Raw genomic sequence first — 22,028 nt, 5'->3', positions numbered from 1 at the left:
TTTGCCTTGTAATAGATAAAGAGTTAACTTGTTTGTTATGACTATAACGATATAATTTTTTTCTTACTTCATCTCAAATTCAGCAGCAATTTATAAAACAAAACTAATTACAAATATTCTTCCCATTTTTCTGCCTGTCATTTATGGTTAATTCATATTTTTGCCAAAGATGTGAATAATTTGATTTACGAAAATAGTTATTTTTATTTGCATGGTTGAGAATTTCGATTGGTCGGGCTGCTCGCTGGCATCAGCCAGGATTCAAATAGATAGAAATTTATTTTGGCCGAAAATGCGAAACTCGCGTTTACAGTTCAATGTGCTACGAGACTGCGTGAGTTGCAAAGATTGGATGTATTAAATTAGTTCACATTCGAATGCCAAATATGCGACTTTTTAGCATAATTAATTATCGTTAATGTTGTTAACTGGAATTAAGATTCTTATAACGTATACAATGTTAGCTGTTGTGCGATCTTTTTTTTCCTTATTTCGATTCATGTACATCCTTATACCATTGCAATTTTAGGTGGCTATTTATGTCTTAAGATAAAATTTAATTATTTATTATAACAAAGTATTCAACAGGTTTTGATTATGACAATTTGTTTTCAAAGTATTTGTTCAACGTAAATTAATTTATATTAGGATTTAATTCACTGGTTAATCGTCTATGCAAGAGTTGAGATTTCGCTTAAGAAATTCATTTTCATAAGCTGGATGATTTAGGGAAAAAAACGGTATTATTTTTCATCGATGTCTTGTATTGTTTAAATTGGTTAGCCTAAATCCATTTTATGCCTAAATATAAATTTAATTCAGTGAATGTGTTATATGAAGAGGAAGTTGTTTATACGGTTTATATGAAGAGAAAGTTGTAGTATACAGTGTATTTTGTGTAAATATGCTTTTTTTTCTTGATGTACTGTACATGTATATATGTAAAATTCGTATTCAACTTTAAAAATTGTTAATTCAGATTGCACGGTCATATATAAGCTCTTTTAACCCCAACCTAACAGACATTCTAATAATATTATTAAGGTATCGGTGTTCCATTGACTGAAGGAGCATAAAACCTTCATCATTTATCCCAAAAGGTGTTCTGATAAAATCTGTGCCGCTGATGTTTTTCTATCTGTTAATGATTCATCACAGTTAAAAATTTTATAACTGAATGTACTGAAACCTTCATAAGGCAAGCATCGTTTAAAAGCAACTGGGGATTACATTTGTAATACACATATGCTACCAATACATACCTAGTCAAAAATTTAGGTAGTGGCACCAGCTATACAAATTAGACGAGTCCTTATTGCATCGAAGGAACGCCGTAGGAGTGCCCAGTTCTATCTTCTTTATCACGCATTTGAACTCCCAACTGCTGCTGATTCCTATTCTATGCCGAATATTTTTGAATAAATATTTTTGTTTGTGCTGTGGAGTGCGGTGCTGTGGAGTGCGGTGCTGTGGAGTGCGGTGCTGTGGAGTGCGGTGCTGTGGAGGGCGGTGCTGTGGAGTGCGGTGCTTAGTGGAGTTCGGTGATGCAACTAATTGTGAGGCAAAAAAATGAAAAAATTTATATTTAGTTTAAAGCTGGCTCCATAGCTTTTTATGTATTACCTGCTTAAAGTTTCGCTCCTTTAACTCCTAATTTGTATAAATTATGTCGTAGTAAATAATACTGTTAATTATACACTGGGCTTTAAATCGAACATGCATCGTGCATGAATTATTTTTAACCCAAAAATAATACAGACTTAATAAATGAAAATTTAAATCAATGTAATTACAATAGTATGTATTAATCTGTGAATAACATTAAGAATTCTCCTCTACTTCATTGTTCTTTTCCAAAATACTTTCCAATTCAATTCATTATACTATTATGTAGACTGGTTTTTGTTGCGAACTAATGAAACGCAGTTTCCTTGGATGTCAATAGTCTTTCCTGATGACACATTTTCACTTGCTTTCTGATAAAATTACGACATTTTTACGCCATAATTACACAATTTTAAACTATGACTTATTCCTTCTGTTGAATTTCATAGAATGCATCAACATTATTCTGTCTCTGAATGTGACCTGTATATATGAATGCTATGAAAAATTTAAATGCTCAGGATTCGTTTCATAATTCCAATGCTTGCCAATTAATGCTAAAATTTGGTTGAAATCCTTTGAAATAAATTTTTAGTAAGGACATGAAAATGCATAAAGCCATCATAACTTGATATGATTTTTCCAGTAATGGCCAAAGGTTACTGTATTGTAAGAGAAATTTTTTTATAGGTTAGTGTATTGTAAAGGGAAAATTTTTTGTCTTCAACGCCACCAAGAGTCTCGTAAAAATTTTTTATAAAAAACATTTTTGCATGCGTGCTTTGCAATGAACCTCAACATAAATGGCTAAATGTTGATGTTTCTTATAAAATTGTCGTGTTATCTTTCAATTGTTTGCCGTTTAATTTATAACTGGCTTAAGTCGAGTACGATTGAAGCTATAGAATGGATAACGAGTGTAATGTTAATATCATCAACAGTCAAATTAAAATTTTCCAGATGCTAATTTGTTAATATGACCAGTTAAATTCCCGAGCTTGTCTCAACATTTCTGCAATTTCAAGTTATGAGAGAATATTTTTTGGTCTTTAGGACAGCAGTTTGGCGGGATCACCGACCGAAGAGACCGTGGAGATCTTGGAAGACAGTCCCGACGATCTGGAGATCGACACTGCGGCTGAAGACGACGTAGACCGAGACAGCGAAACGGAGATTACGGCCAAAAATGGCATCTCTGTGTCCGTACGGCGGGCCAGTATAATGCCACCAGACCCCGATGGGCCTCTCAACGCCATACGGACCACGGTACGTGCTTGTAAAATAAATATTTCCATGTAACATTGATGCAAATGTTCATCAATGGATGTATATTTGCATCCATTGAAGCGCATCAAATGATGAGAAGGATGTGAGAACATTTTTAAGTTTGCTTCTACACTAAAGAATGGATTCGGGCCAGTTGATGTTAAGAAGACCAAGTTGTCGTGAGTAAAATCATTGAGATTGTTAACCGCGTGGGATTGTAAGGGAGTTGCCAATGCGAAGCATTTATTTACAGCTATTATTGTCTTTAATATTGTTTTAATATGGTTTATGGTTTATTGATTCCAAAACTGGGGTTAACAAGCCCATGGCAGCAATTTTTTCATATCCGGGGGAGTAGAAAGATGACCTCTGAGGAATGTGAATCAGCTGTGGTAATATTCGTGTAACAAAGTTATGTTGTGGAATTGCATATTTGAGTTAATAATCTTTAGAAATTAGGGAACCACTAATTTAATGGGTAAAAATATTGGTCGTATTCTCAAGAAAAATATGCCCATACAGGATAATGCCCTTTGGTAGACTTAACATGTATGAACTGAAACATTTACACGGAACCAGAAACATGCGCCAAAAATCATAAAATTCAGGCCCGAATTCATAGGTAGTTCAAATCCTGAAACTTTTCAATATTCTTTTTTGATATTCTCTCTACTTTTTTAATGTTCTATGAACAGATTTTATTTTCGTAACTTTTAAAAAGCGATCATGGATATTTTTTACAAAACATAGGAACTAACGTTACAGATCTATTTCGTGTCATTTATGAACATTAAAAGCATTACTATTAGTATTAAATAAATCTACGGTCTATTAGTTATTTGTCTGTCACTTAAATAACGATCCCAAGTATTTCACCTCAACTAGAGCCCATGATCGTCCGTCAAACCCACAAATTTACTGGAACAAGGATTTTCAATGAACAAGCTGTTTAAAATAAATACGAGTACAATTAACAAAAAATAATGCTGACAAATTTCACAGAAGTTTATCAAGCCTACATAACAAACCTAAAACTCTAACCATGTGTTTTGATCTTTTAATTACTTTCAATCCTTTACTTTAAGTCAGTTGGCAATCGATCAATTCTAAGTTCAGAATCCAGGAATGGAGGCTTTCTTGAAATAAACATAATAACGTTTTGGAAATACCTAACTAAAATAAAAAGTATTTTAATAATAAACAAATTGACACACGAAATAATTACTATAACACCACACAATTTCCTGCCATTTCACATCGCAAATATGCTCACGATCTGTCAATAAACGCATCTCTACTGCAAGGTCAGCTGAAACAATGATGATTAAAACAACTACTACTCGAGGTCAAATCAAAGGTGATTGAAAATTAAAAATGACTAATCTGACATCTTTAAACCTAAAACAGGACAACTTAAAATTTTTATTTACAGATATAAATTGAGCCTATTTCCTCTCCAAAAAGTAATTCTTACGGCAATCCTACCTCCAGTAATATTAACCGAACTGCTGCAACTCAGGGCCTATACTTTCAATAAAAATCAAGAGATCGTAAGTTCATCCGCCAATCATTGACGGCTTTTCAAGCAAAATCCACCAATCATAAACAAGAAAATAGTGCGTAAGTACTTGCGTTCACTTAGCGAGTTTTGAAAGTATGGTCCCCGATCGTTTGACTTGTGCAGGCTGAGGTAGAGTCCGTGGGTTCTTCTAAACGCCTCGCGGCTCCAACTCGTATCAGGAAAAGTAAGTTTTTCTTGTCTGCATCTGCCTGAACCTTTCCATGAGTCGCTAATGTGAAAGGTAAATCAATTTTTTTCACAATGGAACGGACAGTTTTGTTTGAAAAATTTTGCAGAGTGCCAGTGATTTTTCGCCTAATTCCATAATTTTTGTTTAAAATTATTTTTCTCCAGTGCTGCTGCTTTTTTAGCACTACTGTAGAATTTTGAAAAAGTTTTTTCCTTCGTTTAAGTCGCCTGTGTTCTATTAGTTAAGTGTATCGAGATGAGAATAATATTCATGTAAAATTTTCAGTTTACTATTTATGCTATCAGCTTGTATGGTTATATTGTGTTGTCGGTCATCTAAGCTCTTATATTTCTTACTAACATCTAAGACATTTTTCATTATAACCTAAATTCATAACAGTTTCTACAGATTTTTGACAATATTTTGATCAGCCTGCCAGTATCAATAAAACTATGTTGTTTTGTATAATTTTTTTGCATGTTTTTGTAATATAACGAAAACACTGCATTTGACTTTGAACATAACTTTCTACGTCAGTCGTCCTCTTTGTTGTGTCATTTGTTGGTGTCAAAAACATTTATGTGATAAACATCATCATAACTATTCATCATTAAAATGTGAGCAACTAAACATCGCGTTACTTAGGACTTGATAAACATTGCTAATTACTTGTCTGCCATAACCATTGGAAAATATAAAAATGCTACATTTTTGGTAGCAATAAATAATTTAAAGACCACCTTTAATCATAATTAAAATGATATTATCGCGCCTGATTCCTGTTTCTCTCAAGGCTTTCGATGCCCCACTCATAAAATTAAATTAACATTATTTAAAATCAAAATCAATTAAAAACGTTAATATCGCAGATTTTTAACATTTTCAGCGACAAGCTTGTTTTCTCCTCTAAGAGTACGAATTTGTATGCAAATTCTCGTCACTAATTACATGGCTACGCATTGAAATAGCGTCCCGCGCCCATGTCGAGCGCCTAAGTGTTTTCGATTTTAATTAGCGCGAATTTATTCATTTAATTCTCGTATAGTGTGACTGCGAGCTGATTGATAACATCTCAATTATTTGGGTTGAAAAAATAGAGCCTTAATCTAAAATAATAGAAATAAAGAATTTTAAAATATTTTGAATAATGACTGTCATACAATAGGTAGGAAGGCAAAGATAGTAGAAAATAATTTAAAATTGGTAATGGTAAATATTCCAATTCAAAAAAATTTATATCGCATGATTCTCTTCTTCATTGATTTTATTCAACTGATGAAACCTTATTTTTTTCATATAATTGAATTTCGGTGAATATTATTGAATGAATTTCGGAATAAATCTAAACATTTTTTTTTAATTCGGTTTCCGGTCTGCCACTATAACAATTCATATCAGTGGTTTCTAAAACTAAATTTTAATGAAAATTATAAAAGACAAACTCCTTCTTTCGAAATACTTGATAAGTGATTAAAAAAATGTGTTTCGTGTATGCAATTTAAAACTTTTTAGAAATCCTCATGGATAAATAGGGACAACGTTTGGGGTTCCTGAAGAAAATATCCTTAATAATTTAACCGTAATGCGCAACTAGAAAGTATAAATTGAGTGTGGAAGTAAAAACGAAAAGCATTTTAATCAAATAAATCCAAACCAATTGAAAAATTTTGGTGTAATGGTTTCAGCCTTTCGTTAAAACCCTTCAAAAACTTTCTAGAGTAATATACTCGTGCATCATAAAAATTTTTATGGTAAAACAATATTTTGGGTACACACAATTATTACTATTACCAACCAAATAATGATAGTTCTTAAGTCATAAAATGACTGTTTTAAGTGAGGGCCTTGCGAACCTCCCACCGGTAAAATAAGAAATATGAGCCTTGCTTGTTGAGGATCGTCACGTGTTGAGAATGCAAATAAACTTTCGTGATTTACGTCACTAATACTCCAGTCAAAGAAGCCGCTTTCATGCGTCTGTAAACAATTCATTCCTAGCATTCAACTCAAGATATAATGTCGAATTTGGATAAATACGTAAATTTTACCCATTTCCGAGACTTTTTGAGGAAATTATCGTGGGAAGTGTCCTTTATTTCCAAAACCAGTTAATACCAGTTTGTTAAATAGATGGCCACCAAAAGCCGATAACTAAGCTGCGAAAACGTACGAGCCTGATTCTAAATTCTAAATATTTATATATTTTTAGTCTGCCGTTTTAACTGATGTTGGGCTTATTACTGACCAGTAGATAACCCACGACTTGCCGCGAATGTTCTATTATTCAAAATTCAACCCGTGAGAACTTTTTTGACTAGAAGCCAATAATTAATTAATGTCTAACCAGGTTCTCTTAATTTTTACTGCAAATTCAGTACTGGTCACCCTAGTCAATTGTTAATATAAAAGTTGATTTTTTAATTTGCTGGTACGATTTTTTTTTGCGTGCCGCCATAGCCTCAGCACAGCAAGTGGTTGGCTAATAATCTTGAGATATTGATTTTTAATACGACTCAGTCGAAACACATATCATACAAGCCTTCGATTTTTGTATGGGTAATGGTAATGTCACGCAGGCCAATCCTTGAGACAAAGTCGGAACGAGTCGACAAGCTCGTTCCGGCGTCTCTCGCAGCAAGAGCATCGACGGAAGTCGCGACAAGGGGGAAGTTATCGGCTAAATTCTCCTACAAACCCTGACCAGCGTCACTTCCACCGCTCCTATCACAGCAATGTCTCCAGATCAGGCGTTTGCTTGCACGTTGCTCCCAACGATACGTGTGCCTACAGCAATGTCTGTTACTGCGATGATAGTGGCGGCCGTGATCCAGAAGAACTTATTTTTAGGAGCCATCAGCAATTGGAACGGAGGCCGATGTCTCCATCGCTCCAATTTCGAAGTATCTAAGACCTCTCAGAAGTTTGCCATCAGTTTACTCGTGTATTTCTGGACCCTGTAAATTTGTATTTCCTCTCGCTGAATCTTCCTTGGCTGAGAAAATACCCGTTGCGTTCCACATTCCTTTAACTATGTGTACGTATGCCAGTAAATGTTGGGTAGTTTTGCTTTTTCCCATTTAATGCCGTAAATTGCAAACCAAATAGTGTGTTCAGAATTCACAAATTAAATATGGAAAGAATCGTCGCAAATCATAAAAAATATTGAACATGAAAGACTTTGTCGATTTTGATTGATTTCTCAATTGAAAGGATTCAGTAGCCCACTCTGGTGTATACTACCAATGTCAAATATAACATAGTTTAATTGAATAATGCCCAGGTAAATACTGAAAATTTTATGATTTTAGTCCTGATATCATGCCGTTTATTTTCAACAACTGTTCTCAATTCGAGATTGATAGATTTTCATTAACATATTCATTGGTTTCGATCAAGACTCAGTGAAAACTAATGATCCCAATCAGGAACTTTCCAAATATGACCAAAAGTCTAGTATTTATCTTGTTCCCTGCAAATTTTCCTAGTATTCTTGATGCCCGATTGAACTCTGTTTCTAAATTCCCGTAGATTCTTTGCATATTATCAAAGTAATGAAGTTCACCCGTCACTGTGGAGTCGTCTTTTGGATACATAGTTTAAAATAAGATGTACTAGTAATACTGCTGGAAAATTTTATTAGCTGACACTTGCAGTATTTCATTTTCGATGAACAGACGATGTTAAAGGGCTCGAGATTGCCAGCCACGCCTTTGGAACGCGGGTGAATCGGCGAGTTATTTTAGGATGAAACTTAATAACCATAAAATTTTAGAGCTCTGGGATAAGATTAAACGGGTTGTAAAAAGGTTTCATATTTCGTTTGGGGCATTTATGACTTTAAAATAAACGCATAATGCTGTTGGATTAGAAATGCAAAAATAACTCCAACCCAGTCAAACTTACTTACCGTGAAACATAACTAATTTTTAATGCAATCATTTTCTCCATTTTCAATAATACTATCATTTTAATTTTCAATTCCAGAAAGATGAACAAAACAAATTGGAACAAGAATTACTTTTAGCATTTACTTGTCTGATTAAATTCGATCGTCTGTGATTCGATTCGATTGGGTCTTGGATTCGCATCAATGTTGACGAAGTCAATACACATAGACATTAGGTTTTTGTTCCTGTCGTCTGATAGTTACAATGAACATATTTTTTGAAAACAAAATGTTAGTACTTGTTGATTCGTAGACCAAGCGTTCCTACTTTTCTTCAAAAAACGATAGAATAAAGTAGCACATGCAAATTTTTATGATAGAAAAGGGTTCAAATATAAATGAAAAAATGTTTAGTTTCATGTTTCATTCATGTTCATTTTGTTGGCCGCTTTTTTATGTAAACAGAAGTTTGTTCTCTTAACTCTCCACAAGATTCGATACCGGTAAACTATTTTATGTCATTGACTATGAATTCTCTCATTTAAATTACATTCATTGTTATTTCATTACTTGGACATAAAATTTACTAAATTTATTACTTACGGAAAATCTTGAAGGAAAAAAATCAAGTCGATGGCTAAAACAATTTAAATGACCGTTTCTTATAAAAAATTCTGTCCTATACTAGCCGTTTTCTTAGGGTACAGAAATCCTAGTCTGATTTTAGCATATCAACTCGAAATAAAATTAGAAATATCTTATCAGCTAAAATCAAAGACATGGACACGGAAATATATGTTTCATTATGACATGCATCCACGTGATATTCGTAGAACTCATTTTCTTTGAGCTAAATCAATGTTCCCTGTATACTGAAGCGGTTCCTAACAAGAAATTCCAAACATTCGACGCCCGTCTCTTAATGTTGGAAGTGAAGGGGGATTTTAATCGACTTAAAACTGATAATGTTGACCTTGCGGGGACTGGTGCAGGAAAGCATGATTTGGCTGTAGTTAAAAGTATATTGTTGAACAAGCTCGGCCGAAGTCTCTTCGTTGTGTTGAAAAAATTTCTAATTAATTTACCACGAGATAGTGAAAATAAAAATTCTGGTATCTGAATACAATTATGGTACATATGCAAATTTTGATAAGCGAATCTTCAAAGTACTAGTCGCGAGGTATTGGCATTAGTAATCCTGGTCTGTTCCCAATGTGACGAGCGTTAGCATTGAAATCTCGTCGTATTAAGGTAGGTATACACCAACAGAAAATAACGTAACTTTTTAAAATACCATGTTTCGGCGACTCAAACACATTTTGTTGAATTAGAGTCCGGGTAACCAGCTGAGTGTGTTGCCAGGTCAGTCGCTGAGAGTGTCCACCCCAGAAGAAGGCGATCTCGGTGTCGGAGGTCGCAACGCTGTCCTAAGACCGTCGCGGTCGTACCCACGCTGGGCCGAGGTAGCCTCGGCAGTATTAGAGCCGTCTTTTAATGCCTCGTCTAGAGCGGGAAATTATAGAGTGACTCCGGCCTCTCCGAGACCAAGAAGAACGTATCAAAGATCAAATTCTGTTCAGCATCAACCTCAGCCTCAGTTACACCGTCAACAATCCACTCAACACTACCCGTCTTCCGCCTCCCATACGTCAAATCATCACCAAACTCAACAGCATCAAGTTCAACTGCACTCCAGTTCTCACAGATCCCAGTACAGAAGATCTGATCTACAGCAACAGCAGCAGCAACGGCAACAGCAATTCAGAAGTAGTGTTCTTATAATTCTCCGTTTGGCACATGTTTTTGCCTGCCTGTTCAAACAAGTCGTGCTTCGACATTCATGTATCGCATCATGACGCAAGATTAAGCGACATTTTGTGGATGTAACTTATTTTTATCACTAGGACCGATTTTTGTGCCTGATTGGTGTCCAGATAAATGTGCAGATTCAGATCATTCATATTTGAGAGTGAAATTGGTTAGACACATCAAGCTACTCGTTTGTGTGTGTGCAATGTCCTTCGGTGTTTTCGTTTATGTTCGCTCTGTTCTCTGTCTTTTACACATCAATGACCAACACAAACATTGGTTACATTTAGTTATTGTTTTCTCCCGCCCTACTGTCATTGTTCCCTTCGCCTTGCTTGTTGTTGTTCTCGTCCTGAAAAGGTCTCTCCTTCGAGCAGTGATGATTTGCACTATAGTTTATCAGTTTAGTTCAACAAGGTGCAGTGAAGGTTTCGATAGTTTGCCTTCAACGTGCTGTCTAGTGCTCACCCAATTTCCAATAGCTTAGCCAACCAAATTTTTACGCAATTTTGAGCCCAATTTTTGAATGTACATTTTGAAGGAACCTACTTTACCTCAAAGTTGTCCCTGCTGACCTAACTTATCCCTGCTGATCCATGCTGTTGTTCAGCTAATCAATGCTAAATGCGCTGTCAAATTTGGTGTTGTCTTGAGTCCCAATTTTGGTCCTTTCTTTCTGGTATCGACATAGATACCGGTTTATATTTTGATTTCATACTAAAGTATTAGGTTTTTTTTACATGAAATAAATTGTTGGAGGCACTAGATAAGGCAAAGTAGATTGCAAACAGGCCGCAGGGCATAATTTATTAGCGAACTTCATTTGGCTTAGTCTGATGCGGTTTTAGATCATCTTTCAGTCATTCTCATCCTTAGATCCAAATTTTTATATCATTGGATAGTCAATCATTCAATTACATTTGATTTCCTTTAATTTCATGGATAAAATCAATTTTCACGGTTAGATCCAGTCATATTGCTCTTATCTCGTAAATTCTGAAAGGCAGGGTACATGTTGTGATTGTAATAGTACACTTTTACAAAAAAATTATTCTGAATATATCACAAAAAGGTAGCTAGGCTAAGGAGACTAAATACGTAGCTGATAAGAACTTAGAACATCATGAAAAGCAATTAATAAAGAGCCCTCGTAAGTCGTCGTTCCTGGTCCTCTCATCGAAGGTCAGTCAATGAGGCAGCGGGGCCGCGAACTGGAGACTGGAAGGCCTTCAATGCGGAACGATGCAAGTGGAAATGATTTCGAAACCGACCATAATCGACTGCTGCCTTCGCCTCATTCGCCGCAGCGAAATCGACTTCGGCGATCTTTGTCTCCGCAACCGAGAAGTATATCAACCCTGTTTGGCCACCGCCGTTTTCCCTGTTCTATTCATTTTCTAGGCCAACAATCCAACCAAAAGCTCTCGTGATTCGATGTTGTGTTTATGCCCTGCTCAAGACATTACAATGTTTCACATACCTGCCTGATGCAACATCCATGCGCATGATACCTACAGGAAAAACGCCATGTACACTAGAACCTTTTCTTATTACCAAGGAGCTTCAACTTTGTTCTGGATTCCTCGGATTGAAATTATTCATACGAAACTCGAATTATGTGTTGTATCTGTAAACCCAAAGCTTTTTCCTGCAAAATTTTTCTGCCTTATTCCTCCTTCTCCTCCCAACATTTTAACTCTTCAAATAATTAACTTCCACCCTTCACTCCGCTAGTATTGAATGCCAAGAAATTCGTATAAAACAATCTGAGCTTCCAGAATGTCTCCCCTATCCAAGACTGAGATGTCTACCCATTACGACCAAGCATTGGAAAACAAGTAGAAATTGAGGTCCTTCCTCCCGAAAACTCTTGCCTCGATATTCCCTATCACGAAACAATACTGGTGTGTAGAACGTGCAATTTTTTGTGGAAAATGTCAGTGAAATTCAATGGTTTTTGCAGCAAACTTTTGTGATATGTGAATTTCGCTCAAAAACTGTAAATTGGTTTTACCTGATTGACTTTTTACTACTCTAACAATGTTTAAAAAAACTGCTATTTGACGTTTTTGAACTCTCAACCCGCATAAAGAATTTTTATGCGTCGTTTTTGCATTTTATGAATGTGATATCTCATCTTGTAGGATTTGAAAAAAAAAATTCTCCTGATGCGGCGATGTTCATTAACATAATTATACTTTTTCTAGCAATTTTTGTGGCTTAAATTAATTTGACGCAATGTGGGGTCGGCTATTTCACATCGATACCGATGTAAAGTGTGAACAATCGTTTCGGTTTTTAGAAGCATCTTATACTAAATTAAAACGGAAGAATAAAATAATTGTTCCGATTTACAAGCTGTAACGTTCATAATTCTAAAAAGATTTTGAACAATCGAATGTTTTATTCGGAACTTAGATGTTCCTAAGTACAATAATGACCTAAGAAATTCGCTCAACAAATTTTACATACCGTGATGCTAGACGCCTTTGTTGTTTCCCTCTTGCATGTCCAAATGTTTTCACGTTCCCCGTGCGTTGGGAGTCTTGTTTCAAAAACTAAATTTGACCAGCAATTCCAACATTTTTCCGAACTAATCTGTTTCATTTTCCACCAAGCACATTTGTAAGCAACATTTACATGTAAATGAAGTGAATCAAAAGCCGAGGAGATTACGTAATATTAGGGAATCGTACCCCAATGGCAACGCGGGGAACGTTTCGAATCTCGTTATTTGTTACAATTCGTTAAGAATGGTGTTGAGTAGTGATTCAGACCCATCTGAGCTTAGACTAACTCCTCGAATTTCCCTTAATTGTTATTTTATAAGTGTGAACTGTGTTGATTACGCACCTCTAAATTCATGTGCTGCTTTCGTTCTGTGACGATCTCATGTCTAATATTTATTCCCATTTTCCAGGTCCAACCACAGGATAATTAATTTATCTAATCTAATTTATTTGTGAAAGCTTCTAGAATTATTACAGATTCTGCCATTTTAAACGGTATCTTCGTCGAACCATTTCTGCGGCTTGCAAGAACGCCCGTGCATCTATTAAGAAATTTAACAAGGATTTGATATATTCAATACTTTTCATTCTTGCCAAATGTTATTCTAATCTTTATATATTATTGAACTTTGGGGTACCTCTAAAAATATTAGGTACATAGATAACACAACTCAACTGAGTTGTTGTTCAACTTTTTTTAACCTTTTTACGTACCATGAAGTTTTTACGTACACAGCTCTGAGATTAACTGGCAGCAAATTCAGAGTCACGCCAACTGCATGTAGCCAATGTTTATAATTATTTTGTTCTTATTTGAGTGTGTTGGAAAACATCTACGGCATCAGCTTTAAATATAAGTTTGTTGCTTATATTTTAACCAAATGTTGCCATTCATGACCATTTGACTCGATTGGATGAAACGAATGAATGTTCTACTTTATACATAGAACGCCTGTCGTTAGAATTTCAGGTAGAATTTCAGTTAATTACACGCAACGGATAATACAGTCCCTTCTTCCCATATTTTCAAGTGTCAATATTGCTTGACTTGTAAAAGTCACACGCATTCAATGATCTAGGTCGTTCAATGCGCACGTCTCGCCAAGAGTTCGCGCCTGACGAAGTACGGCGACCCTCGTCGTCTACAGGTGCCGCTAGCACCGAGCGAGGAGGCTCTCTGCGAAATTTTATACCTTCTCCCCGCAACAGCCAGTCTTATCACCGATCTGTGTCTCCGCAGCCAAGAAGTATTGACTCACATGAAAATTTTACACCTGAGTTTTAATGTTACCCGAGTGGTGTAATGTGCCCTTCGTATATATCTACGATCTTCTATCTCTTCTATTGTATTATCAATTAATCAACAACTCCGTAATACCAGACCCGTAGAAAATAAGTGTTATAACATGTTTAAAAACAGAATATTCGATTGATGTCGTCACCCTCAACTCAACTTGCTACTGCTGTTACTTCTGACAATACGGATATTGTAACGAATTCCTTTTCATTACTTTTACGTCTCTCACTTCATTTAAAAATTTATTAGCTTGCACTCCAACAGCTCAAATTAAATCGACGACAACAATGACTTCTTGATTTACGACAACGCTACTTACCACAATTATATGTCACTGCTTTTCTTCAATGACCTTTCGACGGAAAAAATGTTTCATCACCAAGTTAAAATGATTAACGGAAACTGGCGACAAAGAATTTGGCCGTCAATTAACAGTCCATAATTATAGTTGGAATATAGCCATGTCCTTGATTGTGTGAAAAATCAATACTTTAAAGATCAAGCGGGATATTTTGAAAGCCTTATACGAATTATAATGCGTGTGCTGAGAACCTTTTTTTGTTAACCACAAATTTCATCAACCTACACAATATCTCGCACGAATTTTCAGCATTCCTGGTTTTTAATTGGATGATAACAGGCATCGATTTTTTTTTTGCGTGAATGAATTCGTATTAATTTCAAGTGACTCTCATATTGATACAACTAATACTTGGTTATTGCAATCAAGAATTTCAATTCGCGCTTCCATTGGTAGACTGTCAATTAGGCTCTATAAAAATTCATCGCTAACAAATCTAATCTGATAGCTTATCGAACTGTGGCTCTTGCTTGTGTACAAATGTAGATTTCCTCTTCACTTTGAGCTTATACTGCACAAATTTTATTGTTAGTGTTGCATGCTTGACATTTCCCTTTGTTCCGCCATTTACAAGATTTTCATTTTCTCCGCCCTAGTGAATCACTATAATTTCATTGTTAACACATTTTCCTTCGGATTTAAGTTGTAAACAAAATCATGAGGGCGAATTGGACGAGTGTTAGCGATTGAGGGGTTACGACCTCTCTGCCTATGTTATTTTTAGCGAGTTTTGAAAAGCAAAGAGAAAAGACACATTTTTCTGCCAAAAAGAAACAACAGGTTGGCTACGAATAAAACTTGTGACGTCGAAAAGGTGGACGAGTTTAGGATATTGGTATAAATCCCATGTTCTGCAACACTCCGTGTTGCCTGTAATATAGAGATTGTTGGTCCCAATCAGTGTATTATGTTATATTGTACTTCCTCCTCGACAAAAAGGGTGTTGGTAGTTTTGATTCAATGACTCAGTTTGCATGGCTTTGAGACCAGAACGAATCCCGTTATTCAAACTTTCCTATTCACTGTTTAGCGTTGCTCTAATTATAAGTTCTCTTTCGGTTGCAGGAGGTTGCTGGGTTCTCGATTTAAATTATGAGGAACAAACCAATGAACTTTTGAGAATTGATTTTTTTCGAAGCATTTATCCACGTTCCTAAATTTTATTCAATTTGACTTGTGATAAACAAAATATTTTTAAAGCATTGAACATGATCTTAACCATCACAGCGAAATAATCATTTCTTTTTCTTAAAGAAATAAATTCTGTGTCTCATCGTTAAGCATTTTTATTGTTTACATTTGAGCCACTATATTTCTACAGTATCTAACCGCAACTAACTTCCAGAATTATTTGTCTATTAAATCACTATAAAACGTAAATAAAAATTTCGTTGTATTTGTTCGTCTAGTATATATTGCGAGTAGTTTGAGTGCTTCCACTAGCATGGATGTTGACTCCATATCTTGATAATTGAATAAACTTTGCCAGGTACAACTAATTTTATGTATTGCATGAGATGTTTTTGCCTTTAATAACTTTATCTCTACACACAAGTAAATGTTTTCGAAGTTTGAACATGTGTCTACATTTCAGGTGATGATCATTTAATCTATTCGAGACTTGTTTAATAACCGTGACCTGGGTTCTTGGTAGAGACTTTCCCTCAGGTTTTGATATAAGGAGAACACGCGAATGTGAGCGCCACTGGGATAAAATTAAATGCATGGTCAGTGTATATTTTTTTTAATTCGTCTATTCTACGAGATGTGTTCTTAGTTATGTTTGAATATTTATCTGTGAGGCCCTGTACTTGCATATGGAAGCAGCTTTGATGTATAACTTCGCAAACGGAATTCGGGGATGAAAAATTCCACTCATGTTGACTGAAAAGATTGAAAAGCACAGAAATATTTGTTTCAGGGGAATTTTTCAGGAGCGATGCCGTGAATTCATCTGCAACTCTGAAATGATATTGGCTGACGTAAAGTTCTTAGATTATAATTTAAGCTTTAGTTAAATAAAAATCAATAACCTCTAACGAAATAATTTTAAATTGCATACTATTATAGTTTATATTTTAATTACAATTTGGCCGTTTAATCTGACAAAAAATGTTAAGAAAAAAATTTCGTTCATCTAAAATTATTTTGACAGTTCCATCAAATATACACTTCTTTCAAAAATCATCATTACAGGACATATTTTACGCCATCATTCTCCTATTACTATCGGTTATCAAGTAAAAAAATGCAATGCATAAGATCTTGAGCGTTACCCTTCCCCACAGGGCAGAAATAAAATATTCAGAGCTTTTAGTTCATGGACGCAAGTTGAGCGAATTTCGCCTTCATGTGAAATTTTTCTGTTGTTGAAATTAAAATTGCTGTGGCTTTATTTTAAATTTCAGTGGTTGAGAACATTTTAATTATGTTTAGGTAGGAGGTAAGGTTGTATTTATCATTCTGAAAGGTGACCCTATAACTGCCTATGTCATTTTTATAGCTATCACTGTAATAAAGTTCTTTCTAGCGTAAATGAATGGCAGCTCGCATACGGACGACATTTGGCGGTCCGTATGTCTACCAAATCCTCATCTGTAATTACTTTTCAGATTTTTTAAATCCCGGAAATGAACGATCACGAAAATTTTGAGATTGAAATTTGTCATAAAATTTGCTCTGCTCATCTTTCAATCGAAATCTTGCCTTAATTAGCCAGATATATTTTGGTTTTTAATAATGTTTGAATATTAAATAGAAAGTAAGCATAAACCCATTTGATCATAAACCTTGACAGAAAGTTGTATTAATTGCTATGAAAAAAAAACTTTAACGGACGATCAGTTGGACTTCGGAGGCGACCAATCGAATTTCATTAAACGAAAATGTATATTGCTATGAATCAAGTACATTTGATAATTTTATTCCCACATTCACTGCCAAATTTGCCAATATTTTGGAAAATCTCATCGATTTCTCGCGCAGCTCACCGTATACTGACGACATCGTCAACTTTTCTTCGAGTCCCTCGCACTGACGACTTACCTTTCTTCAGGCCACTCGATGAGAGATCCTCATCGTACAGGATCAGTAATGGCAAGAAGAAGTTCTCCAGACGACGGCAGAAGAGAAAGCAGTCACGGCATACCGCCTGCCACAGACCGTGATCGTCTCAGCGCCGAAGATGCACGCAAAGGCTCCTTCAAGCTACTCCTGCCCTCTCCTCGGCCCTCTCATCGAGCCCTGTCACCGTCCCCAAGAAGTATTACACGAATAGAAATGTTACACGCACGAATAGGAATGTTACACACACGAATAGAAATGCCACTCACGGATAGAAATGTTACACACTCGAATAGAAATTTCACGCACCGTTAGAAATGTTACACACACGGATAGAAATGTTACAAGCGCGAATAGAAAATGTTACACACACGAATAGAAATGTTACACACGCGAATGGAAATGTTGCACACACGAATAGAAATGTTACACACGCGAATGGAAATGTTGCACAGACGAATATAAATGTTACACACACGAATAGAATTGTTACACACACGAATACAAACGTTACACACACGAATAAAAATGTACACACACGAATAAAAATGTTACACTCACGAATATAAACATTAGACATGCGAATAGAATTATTACCTAGGTTCTGGGTAGACCTTCTCTCAGGTTTTGATTCAAGCGACTACCACGCTGTTGATGTCGATGTGATGTTTCGTAAGGAAGTACTGATTCATATTTTCTCGAATTATTCATCACGATCTTGCCGTTTGAATTTTTTTAATTGGGAGATATCTCGAATTGTAAAAAAGTCTTTATCCAAAAAATAACTGGGCTCTTATCCGAAGGTGGAAGAGTTCATTGCTTTATATATGCTGTTGTTTTTGTTAATGCTGTTTTTTTTATTGAACAATTGCATCGCTCATATAAAAATTGAAGAGAGAAGAGATAAAGGCTTCATACTTGCTATTGTTCTTAGGAATGCTGTTTTTTCTTGAACAAATGCATCGTTCATATGCAAATTACAAAGATCGTTTGCAATAGCCTTATAAATGACAGGCCGCTCGATGCGTGACCACCACCGCGACGGCCGCGACGGTAGCAGGTCGCGTCGCAACTCCCACGAAGAAGGGAACGCCGCAGTGACGGGGATCGTCGGCTCAGAGTTGCACGGCGCTACGCTTAAGCTCCTTTTGCCTTCCCCCATCTCACCTCGACCTGGGGATCGAGCGCCTTCCCCTCAAATGAGGAGTGAGTGACACTCTTGTAAATCAGAGATGGGGTTTCGGTGCAGATAATTTCCGTAGCCGAGTTCGAGTAATATGTTTGCTAGTAAACAAGTTTAAGGAGGTATACAGCGTCAAGATGGTCGGCTGGTGGTGGTGTATATGTTCTTGGTTTGTAAACATACACAAGCGCGCAAAAACGCACCAGTCACTGTCAATTATCAACAGTCGACGATCACTGGATTGCATATTTTCAAATTATCGTACATAATCGTGAGCAGCGATTTTTTCTCAGTAACTAGTTCATCAGTGATAGATCAGGAAAGATCGAGAACCAGATCTTATAAAATGCTATAACCGTTAATAAAAATCCGGTTTGATCTTTCCCACCTGTTGTTTCAGATGAAAATATGACCATACGAATAAGCAATAGTTTCACCATCATAATAACTGCACGTAACAATGCATGTAGGATAATTTTCCTTGATACGTCAGGATAGATTCAACATTATTTTTCCCCGGTGTGGCAGTGTTTATCCCAAATAATAAATGTTGGAACCGAAATGTACTTGTGTAACCCCCATGAAAATTGATCCATGCACAAAATTTCAGGTCACTCAGTGCGCCACAAGCCTGACGGCAGCTCGAGCAGCAGTCGGCAGCGCCGCTTTTCTCAGGATGAAGCAGTAAATCCTCTGAAATTGACTCTGCCATCACCCAGGGCTTCCCATCGATCCCCGTCCCCAAACCCGCAAGTACAAGCCTCTTCTTCCCTATCCCATGGCTCCCCGTTGCACTCCTCTCATTCCCCTTCTCACACGACACCCATGACTCCTCCCCAAACCCCAACATCTCTGTCACCACCTTCTGCAGCCCACCACGTATCTGCCCGACATCCGTCACCGTTACAGTTACAGCCCCAGCAACTTTTGCAGCACCAGCAACATCTTCCGCCACACCAAGCGTCGCCCATGAGTCCACGTCTTAAAGGACCCGGCGATCCCTTCATCATCGGAGACATGATGATGGTCAACGACGTGATAATCCCACCTCCAGTCATGGATATGGCCACAACGTCAGTTTCTACCCCGCCGCCCGGCACTCCTACTACTCAAGACTTCCCGCCCCATACCTCTCGCTTGTCGGCCTCTCCTGTAGTCTCCCCATCCCAATCTAGTTCGTTTGGTCCGGATCATAGCATGGACTCACTTGATTCGAAGAGCTTTGCCTATGGCAATCAGGTAAACTGCTAAGCGCTTTGCAATCAGTTTAATGCCCGAGCGTTACTTGACAATAATTTCATAATAGATGTTTAAGTTGGCTCATACTTTATGACAAAATCGTGGTTGAGGCACATGTTCGATTTGTCCTGTATTGCTTCAACAATGAAACCTGAAAATGATTTCAAAATTGCTGCTCGGGATTTGTTTAAAGATTCCTGTTTCAAACGATATTGGATTCTCACGTTACACAGGTTGCCTAATAACCTTTGATTTTCTTTTTCTTTAGTTTCTTTACTCTAATAACACTGGTAAAGTCCTCATTGTAAGAACTTTCCATAAACTTCAAGACTTAACAGAAAACCCTGTAGAAATACTTTCTTCGATTTGGAATAAAGCTTTTGTACAAATGTTCTGCTACGAATAAATCAGAAATTAGATCACTTACTTCTGCAAAACGCTTTTCTATTAAAAACGCTTCATTATTTTGGCTTTCTTCATTTCTCTTAGTGAATATTTCTTAGAACTATATTACTTAAAATGCAACCACATTTTGGGTTAATTATACTCGCACTATAATCTTCTATTTAGTTTAAAAAGTGATTTAAAAATATCGAAAGATTAGGGCGGCATCTGAGAAGTTTGTGATAGACCAATGTCTTTAAAATGGCCTTTTGTCAAGTTATAATTTTTTTAAATCACTGAAATTATTTTACGGAAATAGTATTCAAAATTTTATTAAAGATATTCATTTAATTTTATAATTGAGCAAACGCATAAACTGCACGTTTTTATGCATCGCTTATTACCTTTTAGAACTCTTACTCGAAAGAAAACAGGCTAACACAAGGCTGAAGAGATACTTCTGAACAATTTATTTGTTTAGGCTTCATTAAGTAGCTGAAATTAATTGTGTATATATGAATATTATTAAAAATCACTTGATTAAAATGACTTGAGATCAAGTGCTTAAAAATGCATGCTACGTATAGGGTAGCCAAAGTTTTACTCATACAGATCGGTGATGTGAGTAAGTATTTCGTTAAAGATATTCACTTTAGACGTACAGAATTATAATTTCTGATGCAGAATTCATGTGAACCAATTTATGCTGCTTAATTGACTTGACGCTTTTGAAATAAATTTCCGGATTTCATATGCTACACATTTTATACAACAAAGCTAAATACAGCTTCTTATTAAAATGAAGTTCAAGTATAATTGTGTTTGCTGAGCTTTTTTCGATAAAGTAATCAAATGGGATAAGTCGGATGAATCACAAATCACTAAGCTTGTTTGTTTGAAAAAAATGTATCTAATTTTGAAATAGACCAAGTCGGATTAATGACATATTACTAAGCTTATGAGAAAATGGGTATCTAATTTTGAGATAGACCAACACTCGAACACGACAATGAAATAGCAAAACTTACGTTCATGGCTACATATTAAGGAATTTACGTCATGTTGGGCAGTTATCTTGATGCTTGTTTCTGTTTTGTGTCTACAGAACTTGTTTCTCGGAAGCCCTTACGGCTACTCCCCCGAGTATGCAGGTTTCCAGGGGCTCGACGACTCAACAGTCGCACTTTGGCGCCAGTCGCGAGCGTCAACCTCAGCCACAGCGGGGGAGGCCAAAGCCGTCGCGCGAACACTCGAGAGAAAAATGAGTCTCTCTGGAGCTGCAGATCTTGGGGGCTTTGACCACCCTTCCATAGCAGTAACAGCTGTCATGTGAGATGTTGTGTTATTGCTCTTTCATTGTCATAATATTATGACCATTATATATCATTATCATTATATTATGTTCATTAATCATTTTTATGTTTAAACGAACTTTAGTTGAGGCTTTTACATAATATGAAAGAATAATTTGTTTGAATGGATTTAAATGCTGTGAGGTTCCACCAATCAGCAGATATTCATTTTTCGTGATTGCGGGCAGAGATTTTTTTTATTTACATGGCACAAACATTGGTTTACTCTAAAGAATGCAATTACTATAAATCGGTTTACGAGAAACGAAACACAGCTCAAACATCATCTGTTATGATCTTCTCTAACCAAGTATTTATTTGT

At 36.2% G+C, this 22,028-nt stretch overlaps 1 protein-coding gene across 1 annotated transcript in view; it reads left to right on the top strand.

Moving 5' to 3' along the window:
• Nucleotides 1-22,028, top strand: part of LOC108664660 (serine/arginine repetitive matrix protein 2) — a 33,465-nt gene that overhangs the window by 5,439 nt on the left and 5,998 nt on the right. Inside the window, exons 4-11 of the mRNA XM_018151323.2 lie at nt 2,659-2,871; nt 4,556-4,616; nt 9,871-10,275; nt 11,500-11,664; nt 17,541-17,747; nt 18,563-18,754; nt 19,342-19,970; nt 21,460-21,683. Of these exons, the coding sequence (XP_018006812.2) occupies nt 2,659-2,871; nt 4,556-4,616; nt 9,871-10,275; nt 11,500-11,664; nt 17,541-17,747; nt 18,563-18,754; nt 19,342-19,970; nt 21,460-21,683 (2,096 nt within the window). The remainder of the gene's footprint in view (nt 1-2,658; nt 2,872-4,555; nt 4,617-9,870; nt 10,276-11,499; nt 11,665-17,540; nt 17,748-18,562; nt 18,755-19,341; nt 19,971-21,459; nt 21,684-22,028) is intronic.

This window comes from Hyalella azteca, unplaced genomic scaffold (genome assembly GCF_000764305.2).
Source record: "Hyalella azteca isolate HAZT.00-mixed unplaced genomic scaffold, Hazt_2.0.2 contig14441, whole genome shotgun sequence".
Classification (NCBI taxonomy): Eukaryota; Metazoa; Arthropoda; class Malacostraca; order Amphipoda; family Hyalellidae; genus Hyalella; species Hyalella azteca.
The sequence above is the reverse complement of the archived record's forward strand: the minus strand, read 5'-3'. Positions and strand labels throughout refer to the sequence as shown.